The sequence below is a fragment of the Pelodiscus sinensis genome, chromosome 4, assembly GCF_049634645.1.
Source record: "Pelodiscus sinensis isolate JC-2024 chromosome 4, ASM4963464v1, whole genome shotgun sequence".
Classification (NCBI taxonomy): domain Eukaryota; kingdom Metazoa; phylum Chordata; order Testudines; family Trionychidae; genus Pelodiscus; species Pelodiscus sinensis.
The window spans coordinates 128,015,613-128,033,135 of NC_134714.1; the positions used below are offsets into that span (position 1 = coordinate 128,015,613).

The 17,523-nt window shown below is 47.6% G+C and overlaps 1 protein-coding gene across 1 annotated transcript; it reads right to left on the minus strand.

The window, feature by feature from the left end:
* Positions 1-9,472: 9,472 nt before the first annotated feature.
* Positions 9,473-10,410, minus strand: LOC102449580 (olfactory receptor 5J3-like). The gene has a single exon (XM_006116952.2). It carries the CDS (start codon positions 10,406-10,408, stop codon positions 9,473-9,475), a length of 936 nt encoding a protein of 311 aa, XP_006117014.1. The 5' UTR covers positions 10,409-10,410.
* Between the last annotated feature and the right edge of the window lie 7,113 nt (positions 10,411-17,523).

Consider the following 17,523-nt stretch of genomic DNA (forward strand, 5'->3'; position numbering starts at 1 on the left):
CCGGTCATTATTAAATGGTACTGCAATACCTGGGAAATGTGAAGCCATTGAACCCAACACATGTGTGCCCACGCTTCCCATTACATCTTTCCTCTGCAACATGTGCTCACTGCTTCTCATGTTTTTTCTTGTGGCTGCTTCCCCTCTGCCGAAACACCGGGGATACGCTGTGTGTGAAGGACATGGCTGTGAGCTGTATGAATATTAGACATGGCCTGGGTATAGGGATATTGCCTGTCCGCCTATGTCAGTTTAATTCAATAGCAGGGATGCTGCAAAACAAGCAGGATGAAACCCTAGCGGCACCAGACAAGCTGCCATTGAGGTTTCTGGGGCAAATCTGTCAGGGAAGGTACTTGGTCCTGCTGTGAGGGCAGAGGACTGGACTCGATGACCTCTCAAGATCCCTTCCAGCTCTATGAGATGGTATCTCAGGGTATGTCTAAACCACATGGCTCTGTCGACGGAGCCATGTAGATTTGTTTGTTCGGCAAAGGGAAATGAAGCCACGATTTAAATAATCGCGGCTTCATTTAAATTGACATGGCTGCCGCGCTGAGCCGACAAACAGCTGATCAGCTGTTTATCGGCTCAGCGTGCTAGTCTGGATGCTCCCCTGCCGACATGAAAGCCCTTTATCGACCTCCCCGGTAAACCTCATCCTACGAGGCATAAGGGGGAGGTCGATAAAGGGCTTTCAGGTCGGCGCGGGAGCATCCAGACTAGAGCGCTGAGCCAACAGACAGCTGATCAGCTGTTTGTCGGCTCAGTGCGGCAGCCATGTCAATTTAAATGAAGCCGCGATTATTTAAATCGTGTCTTCATTTCCCTTTGCCGATCAGCCTAATCTACGTGGCTCCATTGATGGAGCCATGTAGTTTAGACACACCCTCATCGTGCAATGCCCAGTGTCTGGGAATAAATTACATTTGAATTCTCCTTTTTCAGTAGGGGAGCTGACAGCTATGCCTCCCGCCGCCATCTTGACCAAGGGCCTGGCAGCTCTAAGCTTGCAGAGGGGGTGGGGGTGAGGGCAGCCAGCCCTCAGCGCCATGCAGAGCACACCACACCCCCAGCCCATAGAGCCTGCTCTGGAAGCAATTAAAAGGCACAGGGCTTCAGGCACAATCGCCATAGCAACAGCAGCAATGGAGCACCATCGCCATAGCAACAGCAGCAATGGAAGCTAGGAGCCCCGGGCCCTTTAGAATGGAAGGACCAGACTGCCCCTCAGCCCCATCCTTGTATGTTGGCAGGATTGGGGGCCAGTAGCCCCGCCCCCCCCCCTCCCCAGTGTATTCTGTGCTGCAGTTTTGAGCCCTTGGAGAACAAGGCCAGTGTCTGTTTTGTCTTGCTCTTCTGAAGGACTGTAGCAGACGGGCATAGGTAGCTTCTCCTTTGTTTTATACTCGCTATCTCCTTTCCCAGATTATTTCTTTCCTCTGGTCATTATTAAATGGTATTGCAATGCCTGGGAAATGTGAAGCCGTTGATCCCAACACGCATGTGTGCACACGTTTCCCATTACATCTTTCCTCTGCAACGTGTGCTCACTGCTTCTCATGTTTTTCTTGTGGCTGCTTCCCCTCTGCCGAAACACTGGGGATACGCTGTGTGTGAAGGATGTGGCTGTGAGCTGTATGAATATTGGACATGGCCTGGGTATAGGGATATTGCCTGTCCGCCTATGTCCGTTTAATTCAATAGCAGGGATGCTGCAAAACAAACAGGATGAAAGCCTAGTGGCACCAGACAAGCAGCCTCTTGGAAAAAGCTTTTGGGATCATTAAGAGACAACGCCTGCTCTATTAGCTGTGAAGATGCTTCCTGGCTCCAGTCCCCATGATGCAGCCTATTTTCCAAGGCTGGGAGCCAACAGATCATAAGGGCAATAAAGAGTTACAAGATTTGTACATGTTCCTGGGGAACTGACCAACACAAACCTTTCTAAATTTCCAGGGCAGATGATCAGCTTTAGGAAGAGAGACATGCGAATAGGTCTTGTGATCTTTTCAAATCCTTTTTCTCTTATGACGTCTCGTGTTAGTCTATAAATTTAAAAACGAGTCACACTGTGGCACCTTGGAGATTAGGTATATATAGGATCATGAGCTTTCATGGGCAAAACCCACTTTGTCAGATGATGAGCTGGAGTGGAAATAACAGAATCCAAGATATTTATAACCGAGGGGGGAGCAAGAAGAGTAGCTGTCAATTGTAGGACCAATGCTAATGAGGCTAATTTAGTGGGCTGGAAGTGTCCCATTCTTAGCTTTTGATGTAGTTGTTAGAAGCAGGGAAGACTGGCTTTATAATGTGACATCCAGTTAATGTCATTGTTCAAGCCCAGGGAAACAGTGTCAAATCTGGAGATGAATACCAGTTTCTTTCTTTCTCTCTCTCTCTCTGTAATTGGCTGGAGACATTCCTTTGTAGAATGGCAAGCTTTAGACCCATGACTGACCGACCAATGTTATGCCTTTTTCCTATTGTTAAGATTGGACAAAAGTTTGGTTTAAGAAAGCTCTTTTGCATCTACCAGCAAGAGAGTGGGGGGCTGGAACAAGTTTTAAAGTGGGGATGCTGAGAGCTGTTGAACCAAACTGGAAAGCCAGCGTATTTATGGGAACCACTTCAGCCCTAGTTCCTGCACCTATGCCTACCAGTGCCCACACTCCTGAAGAAAAGAAGAGCAGTCTGATCTGTAGGACAAGCACATCAGAATGGCCGCACTGGGTCAAATCAAAGGTCCATCTAGCCCAGCATCCTGTTTGTCAACAGTGGCCAATGCCAGATGCCCCAGGAGTGAACAGAACAGGAAATCATCAAGTGATCCCTCCCCTGTTATCCATTCCCAGCTTCAGACAAACACATGCTCGATAAACCATTCCTACCCACCCTGGTTAATAGCCATTGATGGACCTACCCTCCATGAACTTATCTAGTCGATAAATTGATCCACAGTTGATCCATGGGGTGCTATAGCCTGGGACCTGAGCTAAGAGTGAGAGAATCGCATCATTTCATCATAAGAAAGTAGAAGGCTGTCACCTTGAGGGGAGAGTCCAAAGAATGGGTCAAAAGACTCAGCTACACTATAGCCATGACACTGGGGGACCCCAAAGCTAAAAGTGTGAATTACTAAAACTTGGGCTAAAGAGCCAGGTGCTGTAGCTGTGGCTACAACAAAAACCTTACCCCTCCGTAAACCTGGCAGCATGGGGAGAGTCTGTAACATACTTTCACCAGCAGGCTGTGTTCTTTTGACAACTGTCTAGGCAGGCCTATATAGTGATCAACACCTAGCAGGATCTGACCATTAGACTTTTCCTTTCCTACCGTCCCTTCTCTCTATGGCCAGGTATACACTAGGACCCAGAAGGTCACCTTAAGGTACATAACTCGAACTACATAGAATACTGTAGTGTAGACTACGTAACTGGAGTTGACTTACCCTAAACTGAGGTTGGTGGCGTCCCTACAGTGGGAGGCTGACAGGAATAAATACTCCTGTCATTACTATTATGACATTGGAACAAAGGCAAGTTTCATTATTTCTCAGTTTCATTGAGTTCTGGATCAGGAAGTTTTCCCAGAAATCAGTCAACCAATGCCCTTTCCTGACACATGCTGAACCTCTCTAGGTCGGCTCTTTCTGGTACAGCAACATCCGTGGTCCAGCAGAATTTTAATTAACCAAATGCCCACTTATCATGGATGTGGCCAAACTTCCCGCGGTCCCATAAAGTTTGTTTACAGCCCCCAGGCCTGGCTTTCAGTGCTCTGTGCTGTTATTTAGCTCTAATTTACCCCTAAATGTCTTCTCAGAGCCCACTAAGCAGTGGAAGTGTTGGTAATGATTCTAGACAATATTGACCTCCTGCGGTTCAGCAAATTCTCTGGTTCAGCACCTGTTAGGTACCCAGGGCGCCAGACTAGAGAGATTCACCCTGTAAGTTCCCTTAATCCCAGTTCATGCCCTTATCCACCACCTTCACGAGTTCCTCTTCTTTAAACTTTACATAACCTGTTATGGCCCATTCCATAGATGTTGCTTAATCAAGACAGACAGATTTAGTTGTTTTAATCATCCCAGATCTCCTCTTCAGGCCCATGAGCATTTCTGTTATTCTCCTCAAAAAGCCCTCCCCACCAAAGTTTCTCAGTGCTTTACAGGTATGAGGTACCCGAGGCAGAACACAATGGATCATAAATGGCAAAGTTTGCAAATACCAGGAGCCGCAGTGCCCAGCCCTCGCAGTGAATTCCGCACAGCTCCTGAATCCACTGCAGAGGCTGGGTGCTGTGGGGAACTGCATGGGGTCAGAAGCTGCAGGGAACTCACTGCGGGTGCCAGGAGATTCAGTGAGTGCCCCATAGCTCCTGGCCTCACCGCTCCCTTCCAAGCGGGGACAGGAGACCGGGAATACACGGAAACGTGAGTAGCAATTCCAGGAATCGCAATGTCTCCTGTATGTTAGCAAAGAGAAAAGCCATTTTTCTTCCATTGGATGTGTCGGGTGTTGGTCTCGTAGTGGTCATAGAGTGCTACCTCCTGGCAATGGTGGCGTGTGGCTATTACGTGGCCTTCTGTCACCCGCTGGGCATGTCCCAAAGACTCTGTGTCCATCTCCTGGTTGTTTCATTCCCAAGTGGGTACGTACATGGAATGGCACAAACAATGGGCATTTTACAATTCTCCCTCTGTGGCGCTGGTGTCATTGACATGTTCTTGTAGGACACCTCCCTGGTGCTGTCACCCTCCAGCTCTGTCCCTACCATCCGTAACAGCCTACCTGTTATGGCTTTTTGGATAGGCGCCTTCGGCAGCCTGACTAGCCACCTTGCCTGCGTTTTCATCCTCTTGGTCATACCGAGGATCTGCTCTGACAAGGGTAAATGCCATCGCCACCTGCTACTCCCACCTGACTGTGATTAGCACCTTCAATGGAACTGGCTTCTTTGTTAATTTTAAGATCCAGTCCAACTACTCCAAAGCTGAAGATAAGGTATTTTCAGTGGTGACCCCCATGTTAAACCCCCTGATTTACAGCCTCTTGCAATGAACCCTAGACATGAAATGCACCCTGAGACAGGTTATAAAAAGTTGTTGTTTCTCCTTCTAAACCTACCATGATAACACCTGGTGTGGATCACCTGCCCCATACATGGAATCTAGTTGTATATCATCTTGTGCTTGGGCATGATTTGCATTGGGACTTCACCACGGTCGCTCACCAGACATTTTTTACAGCTACCTCTCAGCCGCCTTTGTAAGCTAGTGAGGCTGGGTGAGAAGGGAGGGAAAGCACTGAGATTTTTGCCCATCATTGATTGTTTTGTATCATTTTCTATTTCAAGGCTTAACAAGAAACCTGTGCTGGAGACCCAGGTATCATAGCAGGGAGCACCACAGGTGTCAGACTTTGAGATACAAAGATCTTCAGTGCACTGACCAGAGCCATCCTCTCCCTATCTCCTGCCTCTGGGGGGCTACTGCTGAGATACAAACTTTTAGCATCTATCTCACCATTGCTTCCTTGTGCCACTGTGACAGAAATCACCTCTGTCATATGCCCTATACCAGGGGTGGGCAAGAGGCTGCCAGTGGGCCAAATACGGCCCACCAAGCCACCGGATCCAGTCCAGGGCCGCCTTGGGCAGAGAACAGCTCAGACTTTAAAAAGCCAGCTGTTCTCCATTCCAGACAGCAGGGGAGGGAGGAGGGAGATTTTTCATGCTGTTCCCACCCTCCAGCAAAATCTCTTAGCTCCCATTGGCCAATCTCTCTTCTTTCAGCCAATAGGAGCTGAGGCTTTTAGCAGGGGCAGTGTAGGAAGCCTTTTCACTTCCTCCTTGATCCCCTCCCCCTCATGCCTGGAGCAGAGCCACATGGAGCAGCCTGCAGTAGACAGCCTGCCTCAGGTTCCTGCTGGTAAGCACCTCCCAGCCAGAGCCTGCCTCTGGCACCTCAGCCCCTCCCTTCCCCAACCCTCTGCCCCCCTCCACATACCCAAACCCTCTGCCCCCTTCTGAACCCATACCCCCTCCCAGATCTGGCACCCCAATGTCATGCCCCAGATCACAATCCTCTCCCACCCTAGGTCACATCCCAAAATCCTGCACCCCAGTCCCCTACCCTAGGCCACAAATGCCTCCTTCACACAAACTCCCTCCCAGACTCCATTCTCCCTCTTGAACCCCAATCTCTTACCCCCAAGCTCCCCTCTGCACCCATCCTCCATCCCAGACCCAGGAATTCCTCCATTAATATCCTGGACGAGTGTGGCCCTTGACCACTTTCCAAAACCTTGGAAGGGTCCCCCCCATCAAAAATTATTGCCTACCCCTGCTCTACACACTTTAGTAATACTCTTTGTACAAAAGTATGCCGTGTAATGTATCATTTGAAAACTCCTCGTTTGCTGATTGGAATCATCTTTTAAAATGCGTGTGGCAACGTTGTATGTGACGTCATGAACAGATGTTCCAAACTGGGCTTGGTAAACAGGCCTGTCTAAGCTGTAGTCAGCGTCATCAAGCAGGAAGAGAAACAAAGGATGCTGAAACAGATGAGGAAAAAGCAGCAGGGAACATCCCTCCACATAGACTTTTTGTCTTCTTGTACCCAGCTAGAAATGTTTCTCAATGAGGGAGTAGGAAAAGTCGACATCCTAAGACACTTCTCTCTCACGCACACTAAATCTGAAGGGGTAAAGGAAGCAGCCATTGAATGGAAGTGGGGTGTCCAATGTAAGAAGTTTGGTCAGTAAATCTGCACAGTGAGAAAACCTTGCTCTGCATTTCACATTGTTTAAGTGAGGCTCCAGATGCATTTTAGCTTTAATTATCATGTAACCGTGTCTGACTTTTCTGCCTCGGTAGTTGCGCTCGCATGACATCGCTCTTTGCAGTTAAATCAACTTGTTTTATTATTTTAGCTAATCCAGTGTGTTTAAACTGAAGGGTCTGGGAAACTAAGTCAAGCACGTATTCTTTCTCTTCAAGAAATAATGGACAATGGAACTTGCATTGTTCAGAAGAGGGCTGGTGGGCACCACATTTCTGGGGGAGTATCGAAGACTGGGGAGTGTGTTGGGGTCAACCTGCAGTGTGACCAAGGGTTTTGAGAGCCAGAGTGTCACCCAGTGCAGACTGCACCTATACATAGACACACAGGATGTGCCCCGTATGCTGGAAGGTTGTTTGTGAGTGGCCCAGGTGGAAGCCACTTCAGCAAGACATTGTAAGGCACTCAAGGATGGAGGTGACACGTTGCTGATTAGTCTGGTTGCACCCTGGTATATCACAGCCACCCCCCTAGGAAAGATCTCAGTAACACCAAAGATAGGGAGGGCTAACTGACCACAGTGATAGATTGGTATGAAAGGGTGAGATCACCCATGAACTAGGACCATGCTCTGATCCGTGGCTGCATACGCACAAGGAGTCATCGCGTACCCCCAAATTGATCCATGACAGGTCCAGCAGTGCCTCTTTCCTGCTTCACTGTGGTGGCAGAAATTGTCCTCCCCCCTTCCCCCACCACCACCACCAGCTGGTGCAACTCAGCGCTACAGGGCACATTGGTGCCTCTTCTCCTCATGGTGACCAACCTTTGAGGCATCGTACGGCTGGTTCCATTCAGAGGAGACATGGATGATACAAGTCAGTTCTATTTGTTGTGTAACCCATGCAGGGGAGAGGTTACAATGAATGCCCATAATGCCCTGCTTCCCTGAACACCAGGAGAAACGACCAACAGCAGGCAAGGTCCATGATCAGAAATTCCCAGGCGTGCCACTCCAGTCCCATGCCTGTGAAGTCTGACACCCCTGATTTCTCTCAGAGTCATGCTCATGACTCCTGGCCTCTCTGCCTCCCACACACCCAGGCTGTGTCAACACTTGGAGCGGTGACGGGGATGGCCAGCTCATGTAGACACTCACATACATGCTCGTCGAGTGAGAGCACCAAGAAACAGTGGTGCAGCATGGCCAGCAGCACAGCAAGTCAGGACCAATGCGGGGCCGGGAGGGTATGTACTCCAGGCTGCTAGCTGGTGCCACCACTGGCTGCTGCCCTGCTACCATAGCTACACTACTATTTTTAGTGAGCGAGTTGGATGAGAGCTAATGCAAGAATGGCTACTCAAGCTAGGAATCCCCAAGAGTAGAGGTGAACACCACCCGCGGCCAATACTCAGACACCTTGTGTTTGCAACTAGAGAAATCTCTGCTAATCTACCAGAGTTAGCTCTGGCTTGGCCACACAACTTGAGGGCATTGTCCTCAGCTGTTGCATTGAAAGGCTTGATTGCTCCTTTTGTTGAGCCTGAAAGATGGTGGTTGGCACTTCCATTGGCTATCGTGAGGTCTGTGATTGCCTTGGGATCCACCGGCCCATTGGCAATCTTCCTTCACTGGAACTTTGTAACAATTCTCCTCCAGGCTGTGAGTACAGAACACAAGACTAATATGACCAATGGAGGCGTCTGAAGAGGCAAGTGATACTATTACAGAAATGTCACAAGAGAACCAATCATTGGAACCACAATGGGATCATCTCAGGACAATTGTTTGCACCATTCAGCTAAGAAGGAACCAGGCACCAGCTGAACAGAGAGTCTCAAAGCCAGGATGGTGGTTCAGAGCAATGGGTTACCGCTGACCACATACCTGTCATCCACCCTCCCGGCCACCAGGAGGCACTGCATCATCATCAAAGCACCGAGAAACCAGAGCTGGGTCAAGCAGGCAGCAGAAGAAACGGTTTTCCTCTCCGCCAACAAGTCCACTGGCACTTTGGGGGGGAGACGTGTGGAAATAAAGACATCTCCCAAAAGCCAGGTTAGTCAGGAGAAAGCACTTGGAAATGTAAAGCTGAGAGTTGATCATGAATAATATAATCATACCAAATGTCCCCAAAATGCTGACCACACAGCCTATTAAAAACCATGTGAAAACGGTGACATAAAACTCGACCACTGGTGAAGCCTGTGAAATTTAGTCATTGCTTTGGTGAATGGCTACTGCGTGAGGAAGGCAGGTGACAACCATCAAATGGCCACAGTGACCTTGTTTCAATCAGACCCCTGAGAATTAAGACATGGAGCCCTGTGATAGCCTCCCCCAGGGAAGCTGACCCACCTCATAACTCCTTCTCTAAGGACACAGGCACAAGAGACTGGCTGTTGTGATTGGTGTGGCTAAATCCCCGGCCCTGTCTTCAAAATTTCTAACCAGGGTTCCATGTTGTGTCAATATTTAACGTGGGGGACCTGAAGAAATGCATTAAAATGAGTGAAACTGTACGAAGTTGGGTCATCGACAAACTCTTCCAACTCTTCCCTTACTCACTTCACTTCAACTATTCGCTCTGAACTCTTTCCAAGGAGCCATTGTTGTTTTCAACCCAACAGAGGTGTCCACTCATCAGACATCAGCCCCATTTGCTCATAAAAGGACCTCCCCTAGGGGACTAAATTCATTTCTATGACCCTTTTCACAGCGTTCTTCACCTCTTTGTTCCTCAGGCTGTAGATTAAGGGGTTCAACATGGGGGTGACCATGGTGTAGAACACGGAGACCACTTTGTCCTGGTCCCGCGAATGCTGGGTGCTGGGCTGCATATAGATAAACAGAGCTGGGCCATAGAAGATGGTGACGACGGTCACATGGGAGGTGCAGGTGTTGAACCCTTTGCGCTTTCCCTCGGCGGAGCGGATCTTTAGGATGTTGGAGAAGATCAACACGTAGGAGATGAGGATAGTCAGGCTGGTGAAGATCCCAGCCACACAAGCCACAGCCAAGAGGATCACGTGGTAGACGCTGGTGTTGGAACAGGAGAGGGACAACAGTGGGGAGATGTCACAGAAGAACAGGTCAATGACATTGGGACCACAGAAGGATAATTTTAATGTGGTGATGGTTTGGATCATTCCATTTATAAACCCAGCGAGGAAGGACCCAGCGACCAGCTGGACACAGAATCTGGGGGACATGACAGCAGTATAAAGCAGGGGGTTACAGATGGCCACGTAACGGTCGTACGCCATCACAGTCAGAAGGAAAGACTCTGTCACCCCAAAGAAGCTGACAAAGCAGTATTGGCACACACAGGCGGCATAAGAGATGACTTTCCTTTCTGCTAGCAGGTCAGCTAAAAACTTGGGAGTGATAAATGTGGAGTACCAGAAATCCACAAAAGCCAAAGTACTCAGGAAAAAGTACATAGGAGTCTGCAGCTGGGCAGCCAGCCTGATTAGCAGGATCATCCCAAGATTCCCCAGCAGTGTCACAGCATAGACCACAAGGAACAGCACAAAGAGGGCGATCTGGAGCTCCGGGCGATCTGTGAATCCCGAGAAAATGAACTCTGTGGCTTCGGTGCAGTTTGACCAGGTCATTTCTATGGTGCATGGTCCCTGTGTGAAGAAGACAGATGAAGAAGGTCAATTGGCCACCGTGACTTGCTTGTAGGCGGCACACCGCACTCTCAGACGTGCCTCTCTGTTCTACCTTTCATGGCCTCTGGTCTGGCATCTCACCTGGTATTATTTCGTCCCACAGAGACCAGGTAAAGTATTCTGGGCCACCTCCCACTCCTACAGACTTTGCAAACCCAGGGCAGTAGCCAGCCAAAGAGGGGGACACAGAATAGCTTAAATGGCAGTGCAGGTGGGCAAGGAGACAGAGGCAGAGATGCCAAGACAGACTGTGAGATGAAACAATCAAACTGTTGGATAAATATTTAACCTCTTCTTCTGTCAGCAAAACTCAAACCCCTATTTAGAAAAAAGAACCATTGATAAACATACCCTGAAGCTGGTGTGCATGACACCATGGAGATCAAAATAAAAGAAAGGGGGGTGTGTGGTGTGGAAAAGAAAATATCGACTGAAAACGGCAGCAGGAAGAGTGTGTTTTAGGTGGACCTCTCTGACGGGGGGCTTGTGTCACATGATGGCGTCCACACACAGTTATTCCGCCCCTCACACAAAGCCAATCAGGGCACAGCCTAGAATCATAGAACCAGAGAACACTAGAACTGGAAGGAACATCAAGAGGTCCTTGAGTCCAGTCCCCTGCCCTCACAGCAGGACCCAATATCTTCCAGATCATCCCTGATAGCTGTCTATCTAACCTGCTCTTATACATCTCCAATGATGGAGATTCCACAACCTCCCTAGGCAATTATTTATTCCAGTGTTTAACCACCCTGACAGTTGGGAAGTTTTTCTTAATGTCCAATCTAAACATCCCTGGCTGCAGTTTAAGCCCATTGCTTCTTGTCCTATCCTCAGAGGCCAAGGAAAACAATTTTTCTACCTCCTTGTGACACCCTTTTAAATACTTGAAAACTGCTATCATATCCCCTCTCAGGGTATGTCTACACTACAAAGTTAATTCGAACTAACAGCCGTTAGTTCTAATTAACTTTCATAGGCGCTACACAAGCAAACCGCTAGTTCGAACTTAATTCAAACTAGCGGAGCGCTTAATTCGAACTAGGTAAACCTCATTCTACGAGGACTAATGCCTAGTTCGAATTAAGTAGTTCGGATTAAGGGCTGTGTAGCCACTTAATTTGAACTAGTTGGAGGCTAGCCCTTCCCAGCTTGCCCTGGTGGCCACTCTGGGCCAAACTAGGGAAACTTTTTTGCCCCCCTCCCGGCCCCGGAGCCCTTAAAGGGGCACAGTCTGGCTACAGTGCTTGTGCCAGTTGCAAGCCTGCCAGCACCCAGCCAGCAGACCCTGCTCCTGGCACAGCACGAACCAGCCACCCACTGCCACCCAGCCCTCCGCCGCTTCCTGGGACCAGGCTGGCGGCTCCCAGGAGCCTGCCCATGACCACAAGAGGTGGGCGCCCGCCTGGTCTACTGTGGATATCGTGGACCTCATTGACGTTTGGGGAGAGGCCTCCAATGTCCACGATCTCCGCACTAGGCACAGGAATGTGGCCGTCTAGGGAAGGATAGCTGCCAGCCTGGCCACCAAAGGCCACATACAAACCCAGGAGCAGGTTTGCATGAAAATCAAGTTGGTCCAGTGAGACCCCGACCCTGAGCCCTGAGCTTAGATCATAAGAACACAAGAATGGCCATACTGGGTCAGACCAAAGGTCCATCTAGCCTAGTAGCCTGTCTGCCAACAGCGGCCAGCACGAGGTACCCCGGAGGGGATGGACTGAAGACAATGACCAAGCGATTTGTCTCGTGCCATCCATCTCCAACTTTCCACGAACATAGGCCAGGGACACCGTTCCTACTCCCTGGCTAATAGCACTCCATGGACCCAACTTCCATGAATTTATCTAACTTCTCTTTAAACTCTGCTATAGTCCTAGCCTTCACAGCCTCCTCTGGTAACGAGTTCCACAGTCTGACTATGTGCTGTGTGAAGAAGAACTTTTGCTTATTAGCTTTAAACCTGCTGTCCATTCATTTCATTTGGTGTCCTCTAGTCCTTCTATTATGGGAACTAATGAGGAACTTTTCTTTATTCACCCTCTCCACACCACTCATGCTTTTATAGACCTCTATCATATCCCCCCTCAGTCTCCTCTTTTCTAAGCTGAAAAGTCCCAATTTCTTTAGCCTCACTTCATATGGGACCTGTTCCAAACCCCTAATCATTTTAGTTGCCCTTTTCTGAACCATTTCCAAGGTCAAAATGTCTTTTTTGAGGTGAGGAGACCACATCTGCACACAATACTGAAGATATGGCATACCATAGTTTTATACTTCCCCTCCTCCTTCTTCCCCTGGCTTCCCTCTTCCAGCTCCCTCCTCCCAGGTTTCCACCTCCCCTCTCCCACCCTCTCTCTTCCCCTCTCCCACCTCCTTTTCCCAGTCTTCCCAAAGGTTAATCCCCCCTCTCCCCTTTTTGTTCAATAAAGAGAGTTTCTATTTTTGAACACACGTGTCCTTTATTTTTTACATCAGGAAGGGGGGCTAGGGAGGGGTAAGTGGGAGGAGGTGAGGGAAGAATGGGGTACAAGCCCTCTATGGGGAGGACTGGGGTGGCTCTGCAGGCTCCTCAGGGTGGAAGCTCTCCTGCAGAGCCTCCTGGATCCTGACAGCCTCCCTATTGATCCCCCCCATCCTCCGGATGGCAGCCTGCGGCAAGTGCAGCCGGGCTGATGGCCGAGTGCTGTGATGTGCCGAGTGTGGGCACTCAGGGCACTCCAAGACAGGACTGCTTTGCTGTCCCTCAACAAGGTAGACAAGCAAGCGGGGAACCCTGGAACTGTCTGTCCGGGGTGGGGGTCGGGTCCCATTAAGCACAGCCCTCGGCTAGCCTGAGGCAGCAGCTCCACACTCTAAGTCCTGGTTCTGGCCAGCCTTAACTTCAGTTCAGGGTCCACTCAATGTGGACATGCTATTTCGAATTAGCAAAACACTAATTTGAATTAGTTTTTAGGTCTAGATGCACTAATTCGAATTAGCTTAGTTCAAATTAGTTCTGTAGTGTAGACATATCCTTAGTCTTCTCTTTTCTAAACTAAACAAGCCCAAATCCTTCAGTCTTCCCTCATAGCTCATGTTTTCTAGACCTTTAATCATTTTTGCTTGGGTTTAGGACTCCCATGGTTCAAGGGGTCCACCAAACAGGGCCAGCATTAGACTTGCTGGGGTGCAGGGCAGAAAGCCGTAGCCTCACCACAAGTAGCTGATGTCCACAGCCCCAAAGCCTCACAGTCCCCCACTTCACAGTCCCCCACCCTGTATTGCCCTGTTTTGTTACCCCCGAACTCTGGCCATGGCTTATATATGGAAAAATCAGCTGTTGGGCACAGACAGGCTATGGATTTTGAGAGCATGTGGGGGAGAGGGGCTCACAAAGGAAAAGGTTGAGAACTTCTGGCCTACGTCATCCCACGCATTTCAAGGGATGGATTACCCAATAGGCAAACTAAGCATATGCTTAGGGCACCAGCAAAGCAGGGCCACCAAAAAAAAAAAAATTTTTTTTAATATGATATTTGATATTTCAAAAAAAAGCATCGAAGTAGTCATCATGGGAAAAATCAGAACTCTGTTAGACTTCCTTACACTCCACTACACACTCGTCCCCCATTTTTCTGTTCTCTGTTTATTACTTATCCCCACCTAAACCAGGGGGGCATCCTACTAACGCAGATCGAAATAATGCGAGGAAATCAGATCCTGTCATGTATTGCAATAAATTTATGTTTTATTATTGATACAGTCTTCTGAGTTATATGTACTTGATTCATTTTTTTCTTATATATATATTATATATATTTATACATAAAAAATAGTATACGTTGTGTAATTTTTTTTTTTTTTAAGTTCAGATAACTGAGATAAGGGGCAGTTCTTAAAACATATTTGGGCAATGATCATGTGTTGAAATCTCTTTCTCATACTCGTTGGAAGGCACATGTAGAGGCAACAAGTACAATTCTGGAGTCCTACTCAAAGATTGTGGATGGATTAGAAAGTATAGCTGAAGACCAATCACAAAAGGAAGAAACTATACGAGAGGCAGAAAACATTGCAAACAAGATGCAAGTTTGTATTCATGTTGACCATGCGGAATGAAATTTTACAACACTTTTACCACACAAGTCAAGCTCTCCAAGAAAAACAATTGGATTTGAAAACATGTGCAGACCTCGGTCAATCATTAGCAGACTACTTACACACTTTGAGGAATGATTTTGAATGTTTTGAAGACATATCAAAGGATATCTTGCCTGATACTAACTACAGAGAAGCCCAGTCTCGCAAGCGAATCAGGAAAAAACAAGCAAATGATAGCAGTGCAATAGAAACAGCATTGAATCCTAGGCTATGTCTAGACTGCAAGCCTCTTTCGAAAAAGGCTCTTTCGAAAGATACTTTCGAAAGAGCCTCTTTCGAAAGAGAGTGTCTAGACTGCACGTTGAACTTTCGAAAAAGCGGCTTGCTTTTTCGAAAGAAAGCATCCAGTGAGTCTGGATGCTCTCTTTTGAAGAAGCCCTATTTACATTGAAGAACGCCTTCTTTCGAAAGAGGAACTTTCGAAAGAAGGCGTTCTTCCTCGTGAAATGAGGTTTACCGCCATCGAAAGAAAAGCCGCGTTCTTTCAATTTAATTTCGAAAGAACGCGGCTTGAGTCTGGACGCAGGGGAAGTTTTTTCGGAAAAAGGCTACTTTTCCCGAAAAAACCCCTGAGTCTGGACACAGCCCTAGAGACAAATTACTACACTATAACTGATACACTTGAAGCTCATATGAAGAGGAGAGGTGAAGTGTACAAAGAAGTATCAAGTAGATTTTCTTTTCTAAACGATATGGACTTATCTGATGAACAATATTCACAAGGTTCCCAAAAGCTAATTGACTCAGACCCTGTTGACTTGAACATGAATCTCTGTGGAGAAGTATGGCAGTTCCATTGTTATATGCGTGCAAAGTTTAATGAAACAGGAAAAATGAAATTCAGTCACATTGATCTTCATGACACAATATTGAAAGACAGAATACAATGTGTATTTCCAAATATAGAGATCGCACTACATATTTTTCTCACATTGATGATTGCTAACTGCTCCGCAGAACGCTCTTTTTCTCAGCTGTAAAGAATAAAAAACCCTCAGAGAACAACAATGTGGAAGGACAGACTTGATTCACTTTCCCTATTGTGTATGGAAGCGGACATGCTTCGTCGAGTCAGCATCAATGAACTTATCCAGAATTTTGCAATCAAGAAATCTAGAAAGAAGCTATTTTAATTTCAGCATACATGTAAGTTTTGTGTCATTTTGAAAAATAAAATATTATTTTATGGTATAGTATTGTTTTTATTTTGAATTACATATGGGGGGCACCATAATCTTTTCAGTGCTTAAGGCCTCTAAAGTTCTGAATCTGGCTCTAAGGTTACCCATAAGAGTGCACCCTTTAAATAAGCACTGGCCACTAGGTTGCTCCCTCATGTACAAAAAGCCTTACACTTTAGGGGCCTGGTTCCTCCGTCTCAAACCCCCAGTGGTGTCCATGGTGCATTTGTTCTTCAATCCACCCAACATGGCTAGTATAACATCCCTTCGTGAGCTGCTTGTGTTTAAATGTAGGCTGATTCAAGGGACATTTAGGGGCTTCCTTCTTCCATCAATGGATCTTTTTGAATTGCCCATCTTCGTAGATGCCACTACTATCTGAGGACAGGTTTACATTGATCGGGAGATTAGTGCTGCATGATCAATCCTTCAGGGTTCGATTTAGTGGGTCTAGTAAAGACCCACTAAATCAACCACTAATCACTGTCTCTTCAACTGCCGTACTCCACCAGCATGAGAAGCGTAAGGGAAGTTGACAGGAGTTTTTCCCATCAACCCCTCACAGTGGAGATCCTGTGGCAATTTGACCTAAGGTATGATAACTCCAGCTGTGCTATTCATGTAGCGGGAGTTGCGTACCTTAAATCAGCATTGCCCTGGTGCTAATGAGGCTAATTAAGTGGGCTGGAAAGGTCCCATACTTAGCGTTTTATGTTAAAAGGAGGACGTTTAGCTTTATAATGTGATGTTCCATTGATGTCTTTGTTCAAGCCCAGGGAAACAGTGTCAAATTTGCAAATGAATGTTAATTCCACGCTCTCTCTGTCAGTAAATTTAGAAATTGACAGCATATACTTAGGGTTGGCAAATGCCTCTTAAATGGCTTCATTATCACTTGAATGGCTCTTTCAGTTTCAATGTTCTGCTAATAGATCTGGCCAGATTTTTCACTTTTAAGTTAATTAGGTCCTCTCCAGAGGAAGCAGAGCCAGGGAACAGGGAAGGAAGATACAGGTGGGTGGACATTAAGACCCAGCTGTGCCCCAAATTTTTGGGGTAAGAACATAAGAACGGCCATACTGGGTCAGACGAAAGATCCATCTAGCCCAGTGTCCTGTCTGCTGACAGTGGCCAGCACCACATGCCCCAGAGGAAAGGAACACAACAGGGAATCATCATGTGATCCATCTCCTGTCATCCATTTCCAGACAAACTGAGGCCACGGAGACCATTCCTACCCATCGTAAGTCCCGTTGATGGACCTAACCTCCATGAATCTATCTAGCTCTTTTTTGAATCCTGTTAAAGTCCAAGTCTTCACAACATCCCCTGGCAAGGAGTTCCACAGGTTGACTGTGTGCGGAGTGAAGACAAACTTCCTTTTGTTTGTTGTCCCCGTACTTAGCCCAGCCATGGGTGCCGAGGAATGGAATAGAGGACCGTGTGAGGTCTCTTCCAGTCCTACGATTCTAGGAATCTATAAAACACTTGCCTGTGCTACGTTCCGACAAGTAACAAACAGGTAAGACTGAAAAACCAATTTCAGTAGGCTAAAGGGTGTGGCTGCCCCAGGCACTGACACATCCAGCACCCTCAACCAGAGCTTCTCTCACAAAATCCTCCCCCTCATCCTCTCCGACATGCTCTGCCCATGGCCCGAGATCCCCTGGAAGCAGCTCTTGGCCTGCCTCTTGAAGAGGAGCCAGAAGAGCCCATGAGCTGGAGCAGCCC